The 18,439-nt window shown below is 38.7% G+C and overlaps 1 protein-coding gene across 1 annotated transcript; it reads right to left on the bottom strand.

Annotated features, from left to right (window-relative positions):
- Positions 1-1,809: 1,809 nt before the first annotated feature.
- Positions 1,810-12,569, bottom strand: CHMP2B (charged multivesicular body protein 2B). Its single transcript, XM_031612567.2, has 6 exons — positions 12,401-12,569; positions 9,424-9,515; positions 6,606-6,800; positions 4,220-4,322; positions 3,187-3,293; positions 1,810-3,016 (listed from the first exon to the last, which is right to left on the bottom strand). The coding sequence occupies exons 1-6, from the start codon at positions 12,432-12,434 to the stop codon at positions 2,903-2,905; spliced, it is 645 nt and encodes a 214-aa protein (XP_031468427.1). The 5' UTR covers positions 12,435-12,569; the 3' UTR covers positions 1,810-2,902.
- Between the last annotated feature and the right edge of the window lie 5,870 nt (positions 12,570-18,439).

Here is an 18,439-nt window from a genome sequence, read left to right on the forward strand (position 1 = left end):
GTAAAATTATGTACCTTCTGGAAATAACTTCAATAGATGACTACTAATCTCTCTTCCAACCTTTATTTTCTTTATCTTGTTCTTTTGTTGTCTTGGGTACCGCTTACAGGCATCAGAGGAGTGGGATTCTCTGTGACATGGACTATGGTCTGCCTCAGTATAGCTGTTTTTAGGTGCATCAAGCAATTGTGTTGTTCTTTCTGGATAGAAGACTTTCAGTTCCTGTTAAGGTGTGAGCAAGGATAAAGGAGTATGAGGGACTGAGTTGGTTTCTTTGTCGTTTTAGTCTACTCCAAATAATATTAAAAGAACTTGTTTCTTAGTAGGGAGATGTAATTTGGTTACAGAGTGCTATAAAATATGTAACTAACTATAATTGAAATAAATATAACTAAACCTGCAAACATTTTGCTACTGAAAGATTTTCATATTAATTAGGGCTGCAGAACTTCAGATAACGGTTTCCAGAAACACTGCATAGATCTTGATGATGACTTCAGATAAGCAATCTTTCTGATGCTAAATAGTAATGCCTTCATTACTGTATTTCAAGGACCCTAAAGATACAGGAAAAAGCTCATCACTGAAGTTTTAACATCACCCAGTTTTAGCAACTGCTGAAAGAATAAAGTATGCACTTCACTCAGAAGGGACACAAGTCTTGGTCTTCAACCAAATTACAATCAATAACACTTTATATCTAACTTTGCATTACAGTTTCTCCTTCAATGCCTAAGAGTAGAAACTCCTTCTTAAGAGGAAGGAAATGCAAACTTAGTCAAAATTTATGCTTAATGTTTGTGGGCCTTCGACTCAACAACTTCTGCAAATGCTCAATAAATATTATGCTTCTTTATTGCTTGGGTCAAACTTATATTTAAGAATGGGGCTATTAAAAAAAAAAAAAAGTGGTGTAATTTGGATAGCAGGTTAGTCAAAAGCTTTGGACCTTATCTGCTGTCTTTGTGACTTTAAGCTTGGATTTTAACACTTTAAAAGGCAAGTCAGTGGTTTTGCTTTTGTAGCTGGCGAGCCCAAAGAGTTCCCCAAACTCTCCAAAACCAAAAGCAGGAATGGTATCAGAAATCTTACAGGTGCTGAAAAGTCAGTGGCAAGATAACAGATCTAACAATGCAAAGAAAACCCACCAAGGGGAGGATGTTTAGGACTAACTTCTAGAGGACAGAACCACTGTGGAATAAAAAAAACTTTTATTAGATTTTTACAAAATAACTTGTTTAAAAAAAAAATCATTTCAGAGAGATAGGCAATATATAAACTTAAATGTTCATATCCACTGCCTCACAAATTAATAGCACATCCCTTACTTTATCTAGTTGTTATCAACATCCATGTAAAAAAAAAAAAAAAACATAGGAAGATTCACCTATGCTTTTTTTCTCAGCTGATGTGAAATGTAAAGCAGATGGTGTGACAACAGTAGATTCACAGAAGTTAATGTTTCCTCCTGCACTTTCTCTAGCAGCAAAGTGTTTTTAAGAAACTTGTACCTCAAAGTTTTTCTGTTTTCAGTCTTAAGAGGTATTTTACTTTCTTCTTTGTAACAACAGTGCATTTGTTTCTGTTTGCTGAACAGCCCCACTATACCAGCACACCAGGCAAATAATCTACAGCAGAGTAAGGGCCTCAGGAACTTTACGCTATCTGGGATGTTCTAACTGGGAACTGCATTCTCAGACTTAGTCATCTACTAAAAACGTCAAGTTTTTATTTCATTAGTCAAATGTATTCCACCTAAAGCCAGAATCATGCTAATACAGCTAAGAGACCATAGGAAAAAATAAAACCTTAATGGAAACAGAATGCTTTTATTGTAGTGTTTTGACAAGTAATTATCATGTTTCATCCAAAACTGTCCTCACAACTGAGAATTAGATTTAGTTTATCATCAGTGTGCTCAATTGTATCTTAGTAAACTCAACTATGTACAGTTATCTCCCATTAAGAAATACTGTAAAATATATACAAATGTTTCAGGCAAATATCCTTTTTGCAGATGCAGAAATAGCATTTCTGAACAGGTGCATTTCTGAACATCACTGAGCCTCATCAGAGCTCTTGCCATAATGTGGAAACTATCTTTCTTATGGTTTACTCTCCTTTCAAAGACTAATTCTGACAAAAAAAAAAAAAAAATCAAGAGCACTAGATTTATATACATAAAGGCACAGGAATACTGTTAGGTTACAGTACAATAGAGTTCAATCAGTGCCTTTCATGCATTGAAGTTTACTAACACCTAAATCCCTTTCCAGTAGAATTAACTGCACGACTGTATCCTTCTCCTTTGATAAAAAGAATAATCAGCTACTTAGTCAACTAAAAGTTACTGCAGAAACTTGAAATAATTGCATAAACTGCTTTTTCTTTCTGCCTAAATTGCTGGACTTTCAAGGCTATTTGTCATCAAAACAAAATAATTTCAGCTAAGAGTAACGGTGAAGTTTTATTTCTGCCAAGATGACAGACTAATAATTCTTCTATAGGAATAGATTTATAAAAATGATATATATTATACAGGTGCTATCCTAGGAGATAACACCATCAGCTACAGAACTGCCAATTCTAAGGACAGAAAAGTAACTGAGAAGAAAACTTTGAATTCAACAGAGAATGAGTTCAGACTGTATGAATTTATCATTAGAGCTACATCCCTATTCAGTCCACTGCTCAAGACAATGGCATGCAATGGACACAGCAAGCGTAGTTCTCCCTATCAGTTGATTCAAAGTGGTCTCCTTCTCCATCCAGAGTATCAGCCTGAAGATGTCATTTCTGCAGCTTCAGAGTTTTCCTAGGCATCAGTTGCATTGAAAAAGTATTTGCACTTTTTACATTTGCCTGCAGCTGAATAATTAGAAGGCAGACTATCACCATCAAGTTAATCAACTCCCAAAGCTTTGAGCTGCCGTTCAATCTCTTCATCTGATATGGTAGCAGCTTTTGATGTTGATGCAGATGGTAAACCTCTGGCAGCAGATGGAGCTTTGGCCATCTAGAAAGAGACAAATGAACTTTCTTTAAACAAATGAATACACTTTATGAGAACCTGACTACAAGAATAGGACTTTAAAATAAAGGATGTTAGAAAAAAATACTTGGGGAGAAGAGGGTGGAAATCAACAAAGGGGAAGAAATATGTGAAATAACTCAAAATACCCATACCTTTCCAGAGATTTCAATTCCTATCTCATCAAGCACTTGGTTAACAATATCCTGGCTTTCCTCCTCTTCATCAGAAGCATCAAAAATATCATCTAAAGTATCATTAACTTAAAAGAAAAAAACCAACATATTACATTATGCAAAGAAACTACAAAAATCTACTGCTGTTTTTCTACCGTCCCAAAATACCACTGAATAAGATACCAAGAAAAAGCGGCAGTTTATTAGACATGGTTTTCTTACTTCTGCCTTGCAAAGCCTGCAAATGTGGGGAGGTATAATATGATACAACATGATTGCTTTTGTAAAAACGTTTGGTTTCAGTGAAATAGCTCATTTGCTCTATTACCACTCCACTATGTTTTAAGATTTTTTTTTTTTCAAAAACACCATCTACAGTTCCCTAAAACTTTCCTCTTCCAAATAAGTTGCAGAACTGTTATCTAATTTATGAATTGCAACAAGACAATTCTGGGCAAATAAAGTGTTGAAGCTCTGTAGTCTAGTTGATAAAGAACAAAAACAATCAGAAACAAAAAACTTCCTTTATCTATCACCCTCCAAAAGGAAGTTTGTGGCTTAAAATCAGTAAGGAGATAAATACATCCCATACCAGCATGTACATAAAGCTGAGATGATCAGTAATTTCTCAGTTAAACTTGAATTGCTAGAAGTCCAAAACAAAAACTATATACAGAATGATCAACTACATGAAAAGCAGTTTTTCCATGACCTCCTATTAGTTATGCCAATAAAGCCTTGTAGTTGTCTCAAACCCTTTCCAGGATGTTCCTTCTAGAAGTATGATGAGCGTTTCACATAAAGAAGGAATGGATTTATGTATCCAGTGCTACTAAATAACCTAAGGCAGCCTCTCTGCTCAGACATTCATTGTATTGTTTGCTCTTCACTTGCTATTAATCTCTTTGTTTGGAGAAAAAAAACCTCAAACATCTGTATTTCTATACCTGATTTAACCCTTGCAGAGAGCTATGGGATGCAGCTAGCTATTTTTCCTAGATGCAGAACTTACTCATTTCTTCAGTCATTTCCATCTTCATATTTTCCTTCTGGAAATTCTGCATAGTTTGTAGTGTCTTTTGTGGATCCATTTTCTTATTAACTGCTTGCATTGTCTAATAACATGGGGGGAAAAGTCACCATTATCATACAGTTAGAGAGTAAAAAAGGCCAATATATGCATTAAGAGGGAATAAAACTTCTCTAATAAAATAAACAATTTAGTCAAAATTTCACATTTTTTGGTCCTTTTACATGCCATGAGAACTGCAGACACATAGATTAATAGTACAGTCTGCACCTAGTAAGAAATACTGCTTTCTATTAACCTAATAAATAAGTTTTTAAAAATGTATATGCCATTCTTACACCACACCTCTTCTGCTGCCTTAATACTTGGAAAAATCTGCCTTATCTGAATGAAAAGAAGGGGAAAACATTTCCTTACTTGCAGGCTACATACATTTTAGAGGTAAATGGCTGTATGTTTTTTATTTGGTTGAAGAACACTTATTTCAACCACCACTAGAGGACAGACACTGAATTGCAATCATTTCCTTATGATACAATTTCATGGAAAAATGATTTTTTTTCTGAAAAGTAAATACATAAGTGCTCAGGAAGTACACGTTAGCTTACAGTGAACTCTTGTATCGAGTACAGACCAATTGTTTTACTAGAAGTACACAGCTGTCTTTGCTTATAAGAAGCATGCTTCTACATCTCTCATGGGATGTCTAAACCTAAATATAGGTGCGAGCAATATAAGTGAAAGAGTATGTCCAAGAAGGTAACAGTTGGCTTGATAGCATCCCTTTAATTAGCTAGTACATCCACTAGCTTCATAGAAGCACTACTTCTTTCACTTCTGATTTTGCTTGAAGTGACTATACAATGTCTCGAGCTGTAAGGGATCTGTAAAGATCATCAAATTCAACCTCTGACACCACACAGGATCACCCAAAAATCAGACCATGAGACTGAGAGCGTTGTCCAGATGCTTCTTGGACTCTCAAAAACTTGATGCCGTAACCACCACCCTGGGGAGCCTAATTCCAGTGCCTGATCACCATCTCAATAATGATAAAGTGCTTCAAACATTACCTGAATTTCAAAGGGTGTGTTCCTATTCTTATTATTTTAATTGAAGAATTTGTTCTGGACTTGTAGGATGTTAGTTCTTTAGAATTCTTCTACTCACAGATGAACATAAAAAATATTTGTACTACATTGATTTATGCATCTTTAGCAAACAGAGGTCAAGACCCCTGATTAAAAAACAGGTGACTACTTACTGAACTTTATCTAAAATAAGTGCCACACAAAGCTCAAAAGTATTTTGATGATATTTTGGAAGTTTCACATTCATTTTGTTATGCCTCTTGAGGCAACTGATTGCAGACATTTTTCCACTGATGTAATAATTAATTACAAAAGCAAGATCAATTTGTTCCCATACAAGACTCTTATGGCAATATATTCAGTAAACTGTTTAACCTGATTGGTCATGTAGTCAGACACACCACCTCTTTGTGGGTTAGTTCTGAAAAGTAAAGTTTGGCTGCAGAGCTACAACTTCATCACTGGATGGGTTTGTTTCTGCCAACATACTCCTCTAAATATTTTTTCACAGCAACAATTACTTTCTGCATTAAGCTGCAAGGCACATAACTGGGTTTATCTCAGATTGTGACAGAAGTACTATTTATCTGCAATTATGTGTGCATCTTCTGTTTTCTATATCTTAAGCTGAACAATCCTGCTGCCAAAAGCAAGTTCCTTATTTATAAGTTCAAGGAAATGGAAAAAAGTTCATAAGATTAAGATAACTGAAATTTTTCAGAGTCTTTTATGATCTAAGATCTGTGAGAAAACTTAACGCAATACTGGTTCCTTAGAGCATGGAGTGAAAATGACAGGGAATCCCAGATTAAATTTCCTTAGAAATGTATCATCTCAAGTAATAACTTACCTCACACAAGCTATAAAGCTGCTGTTACACACTGCCTTGATTTCCAGATGAAGCATTCCCCACCTTTTCCCCAATAAAAACTGCTTGTGACATGACATACAAGCAAGAAATTGTAATTGCATGGTCGCCTGTTATTTTTTTGGTGGTGGTGGTTATGTCCACTGGAAGAGCCCTTCCACTGGTCTTAAAGTTGGATTTTATCATGCAAACATTTGACAGATGTCTGGACCAAGAAGATACTCCTAGTTAGGCTCTAACTGGCAGGACTAATTGGACAAAAAATTCATAATACAAATCAAATTACATTCCCCTACTGTATCCTCAGCACTGCTAATGGTAGTAAGCACTACCTTGATTCCTTTAGTTACTGTATGCAAAATAACTCCACGTTTACATTAAAATGCAGCATATGCTTGTAACACCTTACTTTTGCTGTAGTTGACATAGCTCCAGCCATCTTCATCTGAGAGTTCATGACTTTTGTTTGAGTTGACATAGAAGTGACTTTAGAGCTAACAGCATACGTTCGGTTTTTCTGTTTCCGCAGTTGTACAAGCTGTTTTGCTAGCACTTTGCAGGCTTCCTTATTACCAGTCTTAGCCATTTTCTTTATCTCCAATTCCTGTTTAAAAAAAAACAAAACAAAACAAAAACAAACATTCAAATATTATAATAAAGTCCCAAGTTCAGAAATTTTTAGTGTTAACTATTCTTACTGTTGTTTTTTTTTGTTTGTTTGTTTGTTTTAAGTTATATCAACAGTTAACTCATTTTTTACTGAGGTTATTCAAGGTTATTTCAGAAGATAAATACAAAGCTGTCCTGCTTTGTATTTAAAACCCAAACTGAATCATGTAGTATGGTGGCACAATTCCCCAAAATATTTCACTTCAACTTTTACATAATGTCACATTAATTTCTATGTGAATGTTCAATTCTATGTCTGGGTATGGAGTAACACTTAAAAAAAAAAAAAAAAAAGTGAAGAAATAATTATGTCCAGCCAATTATTAGTGCCATGACTTTAATCTTTTTTGATTTCTTGCATTTACTAGCACTCCTGCTGCACTGCCCATGGAAGAAACAGTGAGGCCACAGGCTCTGCTAGTTTTTCAGCTCAGAGATAATCTCATAAATTTTGGGGGAATAAGTAAATAAAGATAGGAAACAAAGGCTCTATTTGCCCACGCCACTTATCTGAACTTACCACATAATAAAAGCACTGTAATTTGTCTACAACAACATGCACTTAACGTAGACACTACTGGCTAATAAGAAACAGACTTATTTATCAGCTCAGGGAAACTGCAGATATAGAAGTACCAGGGAAAAGTTTGGCACAAATAATTCTGTTAGCAGGGATTTTTTCAAATTATGCCTTTTGATTTGTGTTTTTGTTAATACAGACTTTCTAAACAACTTTCTTCTTCAGCCTTAAGAAGATCTTGCCATAATAACTTAGTTCTTCTTATGAGGCCAGTTGTGCATTTTGACTTCTACGATTAAGAAGCAGCAGCTTTAAGACCAGCACTGTAATTCTTCATGAAAATATACCTTCTACAGGAATACAAATACTTCACTTTATGTACGCTAGTAGTCCAGAAAAATGTACTAATGAGAAGATATGTTGCTCTGAAAAAGTAAACACTGGTTACTACAATATGAAAAACAGTCATGTTTAAAGGCAAATATAAACTGTCTCGTTGCATTAACTTTACAACTAGGAAAGACCATGGTTAAGTTTACCACAGAGATGGTACTAGCACAAGGACTTCCCTGAAAGCCTGTAATTTCTGAAGGCCTGTGTTATAAATACTATTTTCAACTCAAAATGCAAGTCAGCAAGTAAGGAACATAAGACTATTCAAATATTAGAGGCCAGAAATAGATGGAAAGATATCTTCTTCCTAAGTAGGCATAGATGTTAGGCATTAGGAGGAAGTTTTTCACACAGAGGGTGGTGACACACTGGAACAGGTTGCCCAAGGAGGTTGTGGATGCCCCATCCCTGGGGGCATTCAAGGCCAGGCTACAAATAATCCAGATAATAAATCAAATAATATATATACATTATTTTATTCTTAACTTAGCAGAATTTGGATAGGAAGCTGCTATACAATATGGGCTTTTTTTCAGTGGTTTGGGACTTATCCAACTCAGTTAGGTTCTTCTGAAAAAAAATAATAAAATTTATATAGTCATATTGGGTTCCTGAACTGAAATAGAACTGTCTGCACAGTATCAGGGATTCCCTTTCAGAGGAAAGAACATAATAAAATGTTCTGAAATTGACTGATAGATAAATCACATCTGACTCTTAAAAAGCAGTGTTTGATTTCCATTAATTGTCTCAACTGAAGAGCATATTTTAACTCTTTTTGAAGACATAATTAATTTCATTTTTATCCCCCCAAATATCAAAAAAATTCTGATAGAATTTAATGTCACAAATAAGCATGAAAATTAAGATATTTCTAGAATTAGAATATTTCCTACTGAAAAAGCCTTATCAGTGAGTCATCTATTACAACCTACCTGTTGTAAAGCTTCAAGGAACAATCTGTGACCTCATTTTAGCTCTCAAGACCTGCTGTCACGAAACACCACCTCAGCAGCTACTGAAACACTGCTTGGATTTACATAGCTTTTCCCAGTCGGAGCATGTCTTCATGCATCAAACCACACCATCTGTCACATCCATTTATCTAATTATGCTGCCACACAGCTGCAGCATCCATTCATTGAATACATGATAGCTCCCACACATGAAGTTTTAAAGAAGTTTTAGTTTAGGCAAATATTTTTAACATTATTGGCTAGTTTTATGAAACTTCTAGCTGAACAAGAAGAATAATGCTATAGGGGTATTCATAATACCCATGGTCATAAAAACTGTCAGCATAAACACCTTTCAGTCTTTCCATTACTATACCATTGATTGAAAGCCTAGTATGAAAAAAATCACGTTCTGAAGGATAGAGAATGCTAAAAATGGAGAGAAAAAATGTGAATATAGTGATTAAATCCAAATGTAATTTTTCTTTTTCTACCTATGTTAATGACTGAGCATCAGAATCACTTTTAAATTGTTTTCCAACAAAATTTTAATAACTGAAAAGTCGAAAAGGAGAAGCCAATTTTTTCAGTGTTCAACTGTTATCCATTGAGTACTATCTTCAGCACTTTGCAAGTTGTTACGTTAGGCAGTTGTTTGTTTTTAAAATGAAATTCTCTGTTCTACTTACCAGCTGTTTTTCCTGTTTTTCAAGTGCTGCTCTATCTCTGGTTATAGTCCTCTGTGTACCTCTTAGCTCTCGGTTTTGTTCCTTTATTATATCTGGAAAGAAAATATTTACAGCTAGGAACACTTTTCAGTTGTATATAAACATCTTGTCTGCCAAGCACTCTGCACACATGCTGTATGTTAGACAGCTTTTCATTCAAAACAAAGTCAGCTACCAGAACTATCAGCATCTCAAATATATGAAATACAGGCAAAATACAATTTGATGTACACAGCATGACTATAGCATAGTTTCAACAGTATAGGCCATATAACTTAGCATAACCTTTGCACCACAGCAAGATCCTTAACCACCCAGTAAGGATTTGATACAGAAACTTTTCTGCAAGTTTCAGCTGTAACTCAGGATTAACACATTCAATGTGAGTTCAGATTTTGTCAACAAGTCAGACCTAACTGCAACAGGGAAGTCAGCTGAAGAAACCTAATACAGATTGCAGAGAAGTTATGGGATTCTCAGGTCCACGAAAGTAGCGAAGATACTTTTAAATGCAAGTCCAGGATCTTGCTTCTGACCTTATTCTGGCTTAACAGAGATGATTACTTTCTTCCATAAATATATCACATCTCTACAACTCAACTTCAAGTCAGACCAAGAAGCTAGAATTCCCACACTTTTCCCAAAAGTTAATAGGTGTGGAGGACTTCATAGCATAGTTTTCTGACAACTGATGTAGAAAGCAGATGCTTGAACACCATCACACGAAATGTAACATCCTCCACAGATCTTTTGTCTGTTCTGCTTACTTACTGGTAATATCCACTTACTAAAAGCAAAAATTTCTTACAATATGGGCATCAGTCATGCCAGTTGCAGTTAACTTTTGTTAGAATTTACAGCAGGTGCATGGGTGTGATTCACCTGGGTGAAGGTAAGAGGCCTGCATCTGACTCAGAATCCTCTGACCTTTATAAAGGAAATAAACTGGTGCTTTTAGGAGGAGATTTATCTACTTCTAATTCATATATCTACTACTAGATAACCTTTGCTTAGAAATTTAAAAGGAGCATGCTGTCACTTAAATTTTGTGTCTAATCCACAGAAGGACTGCCACAATGGGGTTCTGCTATTGTACTGAAAAATGTTTAGGCATGTGAAAAATCAGTGCAAATGGATAGTTACAAACAGAAATAAAGCCATAAAGGATATAAAAGATCAATTGTTGATACACAGCCACTTTTTTTCATCAATTTTTCTCCCATTAAGAAATATTGTAAAACATTCAGGACTGAAATTAATTCAACCTTGAATAGGTTCTAATTAAAAAAATCTTCAGCAGCACTTACATACACTTCCACCAAATGTTTTCAACCAAATAAACATATATTGCAAACAAACTCTGTGAAAACAGACTCCCTTCTGCAGTGCTACCACTACTCCCAGAACTACATAAAGATCATCTTCAGGAAACTGAGTTTTCAATGGACGTTAATGAAGAGCTGAAAAATGATACAGAACATAACACTACATTCTACACATGAGCAAAACAGCAGTGAGAATTATTGTGAATACAATGCTACAGGCAAGTAATTTGAAAGGCAGACAAACGGATATTACTTGGACAGCTGCATGCGTGAAAATGAAAGAAAAGGCTTAATAGCTACACACAAGACTACCTGCTCTAACTATAGTATCTTAAATTCCTTTAGAACAGAAAACTTGAGAAGTAGGAACTTCAGGACAGTAAGAAATAAAATTGTCATGAGACCATATGGGCTAGCACAATGCTTGTTTTCTTCCTCTCTCTGATCTCACAGCATGGCTTAAAATAAAGACAGCAACACACTAAAAACAATGATTGTCTGCAACTACAACTCCTTCCATTTGTTTTTGCAAATGAGGGACAAGAAGAGAACTTGTATCGGCTACACAGAAAAGTGAGAAGCAAGTTCCTAGCTTTGTTCTTTTTGCTGGTGGCCATCCTAGGAGGCACCTGCCCTCACACACCTCTCTGGGCAAGGAGGGCACACCTCTGTTCCTGCAAACCGGCTGGACCAGAGATGGCTGGCAGGGCCTGATCTGGTGCTGTCATGGGAATGTAGCGTCATCTCCTCCTCCCTCCCCACAGACTGTGCACCAGAAATGGGAAGGAACAAGCAGCAGATACGTATTCTTCCTGTGTGAAGTTCAATTGGCTGGCACACAGCGTCACTTTTAGCACGCAGCTTTCAAATGAAGACCCAAATGATCTGGCAAGGAACATCACAGAATCGTAGGTGTTGAGAGGAACCTCTGGGGATCATCAAGTCCAGCTCCTTGCTAAAGCATCTGCCAAACCACGCAGCCAGCCTGGGGGCTTGTGCCCCATACCTGGCACGTCCCTGCCCTGGGTGCTGGCTACAGGAGGCAATGCTTTTTGCGAGGGCTGCCAGCTGCGCGCTGGACTTCCTTGTGAGGTAAGCGATCTTTTCTGGCTTTACTCTCGAGAAGGTCACCGCTGCATCTGTTTGAACACTCTGCCCACAGACTGGCTGTGGAAATGACGAGACCAACTTGTCGGAAGGCCCGCACAACACAAGTGCGGCAGCGAGCTCAGTGACCTCAGCCTTCTGCTGGGAAGCACGGCGGTGCTCAGCCGCCCATCCCGACACCACGGACAACCCTCGTTCCCCAGACCTGCACGACTTGTCTCTCTGTTTATTCCGGCTCCACCAACTCCCCCCACAGCTCGTTTTGTTCCCTCGCTGACAACGAACGGCGTTTGTTCTCTTTTCCCCGGCACCTACAGAAAGGAGATCGCCGGGGCCCGGCTCCCACCGCCGCCCCCAGCCCGGCCGCCCCCCGGGGGGCACGGCGTCTTTCGCCACCGCTCCCAGGTGCCTCCCGATGAGTCCCCCCGAGTTTCCGGGACGCCGGGCCCGGGCCTCCCCGAGGGCACCGCCACCGCCCTCCCCTGGGCGCCGTCAGCCGCGCTCACCGTCCACAGTCTTCTTCTTAAAAAGCGAAGCCATGCTGGCTGCCGGTCCCGAGCCCGCCGGAGCCCCCTGAGCCTCAGCGGGCTCCTTCCTCCTCCTCAGGTGACCAGGAAGCGGCCCGACCGCGCACAGCGCCCGGCTCCTCCTCCCCAAGGCAAGGGGCGGGCCAGGGCCGGGCTGCGGCGCTTCTCCGCCTCCCTCTTCTGCTGCTGCGGCGGCGGCGGCAGCTCGGGTCGGGCGCTGTGTTCCGCAGCCCGGGCTGCCGGTGTTCAGGGTGTGCGGGAAGTGGGCATCTGCTGCCTATTCGTAGCTACCGTGGGGCACAAGAGAGAAGAGTGTAAAAAGTAATAATGTTTCTGGCTTTCAGAGTCTAATTACAATCCTCAATTTTTAATAAGGTAGTCATAGAGTAGCCCTGGTTAACCAATGTCTACGCCAACTAATAAAGAAAAAAAATGTGCTTCTGGTGGCTGCTCCCTGATCAGCCCTGCTTTTATAACCTCGCATGGAAAAGCAATGTCTTGGAATAGCATAGCAGCACTGTAAAGATTTATGTGGATCTTACGACAGTGATACTTAAAATCTGTATTTCTGGAAAATTAATTCCAAGTAGCTAGTTGCTACACCGAAATCTAGGTCATGTGTGATGACATCAAATTCTGTGAGTTTTAACAGTTCGCTGTAAGGTGAACGATACACATTTTGCAAGTTTATTTCTGTATGTCTGCTACTATGTGTTCCATCGGATCGGTTAGAAATGAGTTAGCCAGCACAACTGAAATTCTGGCATTAACAATGCACAGATGAAGGGGAGGAGAGAGCTTGTGATGGACATTCAGTACCTCACTTTTCTGAGAGAAAGACTGAGCAGTTTGTGCTATTCTTCAAATGAGCTAATTAGCTGTGCAGCCAGAAAATCATTTTTCCACAAAATTTCTTCCTGAATGTTGTCTTGTGGTGAGAGAAACAATGATCACAGAATCACAGAATATCCCAAGCTGGAAAGGACTCACAGGAATCACTGAGTCCAATTCCTAGCTCCACACAGGACCACCCAAAATCCAAACCCTATGGCTGGTAGTGATGTCAAAGTGCTTCCTGAACTCCAGCACTCATGGCTGTGCCCACTGCCCTGGGCAGGCTGTTCCATGCCCAGCACCTGTCCCTAACCCCCATCTGCCCTCCCCTGACACAGCTCCATGCCGTTCCCTTGGGCCCTGTCACTGTCACAGAGAGCAGAGCTCAGCGCTGCCCCTCCGCTCCTTCTGAGGGGCTGCAGCCATCATGAGGCCTCCCCTCAGCTCCTCTGCTCTGCTCTGAACCAACCAGGAGACTTCAGCTGCTCCTTATACACCTTGCCCTCCAGGTCCTGCTCTCTGTGCTGCTTTTGTTGAACTCCATCTAAGTGGTAATTGTCCAGCCCTCTGTTATGTCACCATCTCTCCACAAGGAGGCCTCTCTGCTCTTGAAGGAGTCAACAGTTCCTCCTACCTTTGTCATCTGCATACTTCATTAGTATACCTTTGACTCCTGTATTGAACTCACTGATGAAAACATTCAAGAGAACTGGCTGGGAGCCGACTCTCTAGTTGGTTGGGGACTGTGATGTGAAAAACTTAATTTCTTCAGATTTATTATTGCTTGTTTACTGGGTGTAGGTGGCAAGGTTTGGCTAGTGGGGGTGGCCTCTGTAGGAAGGGTCCAGGTGCTGCCCTGATGCAGGCACAGCTGATGCCAGCTGGCTCCCATTGCCCTAGCCCACTCTATCATTACAGATATGATCAACACAAGTCGTGTAAGTGCATTTACGAGGGCCAGAGCACTGTCTTCTGCAGAGGTGAAGTCCATGTGATAGTATGAATCACAGTATATTTGAGTGCAGTGTGGTGAAGGAAGGAGCAATTGTCACTGTAGACCTTAGTCCCTGCTGTGCGGTGGGCGTTAAGAAGGATGGTGTGATTCTGTATGAACTCAGAATTGAGCACATTCAAATGAAAGTACAACAAATTACAACTGTATGTGTGTGCATACATAAGCTACTCTGCCATCCATTTAAATATTTAAGTATATTTTTAATTTAAACCAGGTGACTAGGTTCAGTTTACTTAAAACTGAATGTGTTCAGGTGCTCAGACAAAATGACTGATATGGAGATACCCTTGCAAGTCATACCTTTTTCATACTTTTGATATAAAGGCTGATGCAGAAAAATACTTCTCTGACACACCTGGAGGAAAAAAAAGAGGTGAATATGAGCCTTGAGATTGCTCTCAGGGTTGTGCTTCAAACCTTTGAAGTTTTCTGACTGTATCAGTTAGTCTAATGAAAATTATTAGACCCCCTTATCTTCATTTCTAGTGTGAGGGAAACTTTACAAGTGAACTTCATCTGACAAGCTAAGACAGGCTGTCTTGGGATGTTTTGTGAATAATGACCCAAATTCAGCACTCTGTTTGATCTATTCTGGGCCTTCATCTGTGGATACAAAAAAAATTAAATGGGGCCATGTGTAGTAAAAATGAAGTGAGTAAGCTGGAAATTAGAGGAACCTGACAGATAAACGATCAAAGAACTGTATAAATGTATTGTTATATGAAATGCTTAAAGTGTAAAATAAGTTTATAAAAATAAGTGTCTTTGGGGCCTCGATAACTGGGTACATGCCAAGTCCTACAGAGGCTTGCACACGCTTTATCATGGAGAAGCTCCAAGGAAAACAGGCACATCAGGTATACATCTAACTAGGAGTTTGTGAGATCATGCTGTAAAGGCTTATGTGCCTTACGCCTTGAAATACAAAGGTAGTTTGAGTTGGGAAAAGGAGTAAAAGCAAACATCAGGAAGAGAACTGTAGTGCCTGTAGAAATTTGAGTTGCACCTCAACTAAATGCTTGAATTTTTTTTCCTGTGCAAGAATCAACTATTTCATAGGCTGAAAGTTATGGTTGGATTTATGTGTTTGACTCCCTTGAAGGCTGTTTGCATGTATCATTATGTTAAGTCTAATTGCACTCATTAGTAATGCGGAAAACAGCTTCCTTTCCAGAGCAGGGAGGTGATGGTAAGGTATGCAGTGAGAACAGGCTGTGAGTAGCTAGGAAGAAGGTGATCTGGAAAAGTGCAAGAGAGGATGAGCGGCCATTGTATAAGGTGTGTGTGGAGCAAAAAGCCTGCATGGAAATTTGGGAAAAAGAGTTTAAAAGGCAGAAACAGTAGGAGTAAATGAAGAAGGTCCTAGAGGAGAGAACAGAGAGGATTGAGAGGAGTAGTGGAAATGGTGCAGCTGTGAGATGCTGGAGGTTCTCTCTGCTATTATTGGTCTGAAATTCTTCTCTCTTCTTTGGTCAAATTTAAACGATTTTTATGTATGCAAGAAAAAAAGTTTTACATTGTGCTTTTACATTTACTTCCATCTTAAAGGTCAGGCAACTTTTCAGTAATTTTTCTGCAAAACTCACAAGAACTGGAAAGTACCTCATTCATTGGAAGAGAGGAGGAGTTGCATCTGGCAAATATACAGATATGAAAGTTTCAGAAACATTGAAATTAAATTTAAAGGTATATTTTGTAACAAAAAGTATTTAATGGTCTACAAATAAAATTACTGAATTTTGTTCAAGTAAAAATAGTTAGACTAAGCCAGATTGTGATGGGAATGAAGTCAGTGAACTACAAGATTAATCAGTGGATTATCTATTTAAAATGGTTTATATTTTAAAACATGGTTTATTTTTTTAAAACATTTTCCCTTCACCTCCCAGGAAGATATTTTCATAAATTTTAGAAAATTTTGTCAAAATGAATATGAAAGATGGGAAACAAGACAGTCTTGTTATCTTTTTGCAATATAAGTTGAGTTGGACATGTATGTGAAACAGTGTTTTGTTAGTCTTACAAATAATTGGTTCTTGTTTTGTCTGTCTAAAATAGATCACTTTTCAAAGAACTGCTATTCATCTGTGCCGTACATGATGTTTAGAGATGGTTTACACATTTAGGTATGGAATCATAATTTGATTTATTTTGTTCTTTTGAGGACTGTGTGAGATCTGTGGAGACTGAATTTGTCTGTTTAAATGAGGGATTCTGTGATGTCAATATTTTGCCTGGTAGTTCACTAAATTTGCTTCACAGGCTTCTGACAAAATTTAAAAAAAAAGTGGGAAACTAATATATTCAACGTGAGATGTTACTGTATAGATTGAAGCATTTTTGGTCAGCTGGATCTCTGAACACTTAAAAGATGTTGTTTTCATCTTAACTTTTTACTCTTGGATATATTTGCAAATAATTTTGGGGGGGGTTAGAGAGTTAGCAAGGAGGTGAGAAAACAAATTCTTAATACAGTAACCAGGCAAACAAGTTTTGCATTGTATGAAAACACAGTGTATCAAAATATATAGAGATATTTACATATGCAAGGTTATACCTTAGGTTTTTTTTTTGAATTTCAGCATCATCTTAATACAGCATAAGTACTTTGCACCATTTAGCACGTGCATAACATTCAGTACTTTGTAAAACCCATTAAATGTCTAGCCCCTCCTTAGAGAAATCTGGTTTTAATTATTACCTTGATTGGTGATAATAAAATGCTTTTGAGTTGCAGAGTGCATCCTTTTTAACCTTCACATCTGATTGCAAGGTTCTTCCTTGGTGAAAGAAGAAACTTCATTATAAAATATGCAAGCAGATTTACTTTTGCTTCAATAATCAAGTGCAGTAGGACATCCTTTTTCTGTAGGGCATTCTTGAAATCAAGGGTTATACTTTTAAAAGCATTTACTTGCAAATACTGTATTTTTAAATGTCTTTGCCCAAGGAGAAACGGAAACCCAAGCTATCAACAAAACAGGTAAATACTGTTAGTATTTTATCATAAGCTTCAAACACTCCTCAAGGCATCAAGTTAAAGGGGGCGGGGGGAGGGAAGTGCAAGATTACGGAGAGGATATTTGTTATTATGAAGTGTGAACTCAACAGGGATTGCTAAATGTTCTTACAGTCATAATAGCCTATCTCATGTTAATTCTAGCCTGAAGCTCTGTGGCTCTTTATGTATAGAGATAATGGGGGGGTAAAACTGTATTTTTAGTTTAGCAGAAGATTCCTCCCAACCATGGAAAATAAATTAGAGAGCTCTGCAAACTAAAAATGATTTGGGCTTTGAAAGAATTCCCAGTAATAATATACAAGACTTATTACCCTGGGTAGTTGGGGGGGTCCCATAAATTTATGGCTGAATGTAGTCATTTTGATTCAATATTGCCTCAGTAGCTTGTTTCCAAATAATCTGCCTTTTACGCAAATATGTTGGTCCTAAATCAAAGCCCTTTTTGGTAATGCTTTTCTTACTTGTATGTGCATCTTAGATAAAATTTAGTGTGCATTATTCAGGAAAAAATGCTGCATTTCGGTGAGGTTGTTATATTTAAATTAGCTGTAAGCAGCTATACATAAAGATTTAATACATCAAGACTTAGAATCATAGAACCATAGAATCACCAAGGTTGGAAAGGACCCATAGGATCACCCAGTCCAACCATCCATTGATCACCAATAGCTCTCACTAAACCATGTCATGTCCAAATGTTCCTTGAACACTTTCAGGGTCGGTGACTCCACCACCTCCTGCGCAGCCCATTCCAGTGCCTGACCACTCTTTCAGAGATGTAGTACTTCCTAAGTCCAGCCTGAATCTCCCCTGGTGCAGCTTGAAGCCATTCCCTCTACTTCTATCACCAGTTATACAAGAGAAGAGGCTGACCCCCAGCTCACAACAACCTCCCTTCAGGTAGTTATAGAGAGCAATAAGGTCTCCCGTGAGCCTCCTCTTCTCCAGACTGAACAATCCCAGCTCTTTCAACCGCTCCTCGCCTGTGCTCCAGACCTCTCACCAGCTCTGTTTCCCTTCCTTGAACACTCTCCAGGACCTGAGTGTCTTTCTTGCAGTGAGGGGCCCAAAACTGGACACAGTATTTGAGGCTCAGGCTCATCATCGCTGAGTACAGGGGGACAATTACTTCCCAGTTCCTGCTGGC

The sequence above is a fragment of the Phasianus colchicus genome, chromosome 1 (genome assembly GCF_987193195.1).
Source record: "Phasianus colchicus chromosome 1, bPhaCol1.hap1.1, whole genome shotgun sequence".
NCBI classification, from domain to species: domain Eukaryota; kingdom Metazoa; phylum Chordata; class Aves; order Galliformes; family Phasianidae; genus Phasianus; species Phasianus colchicus.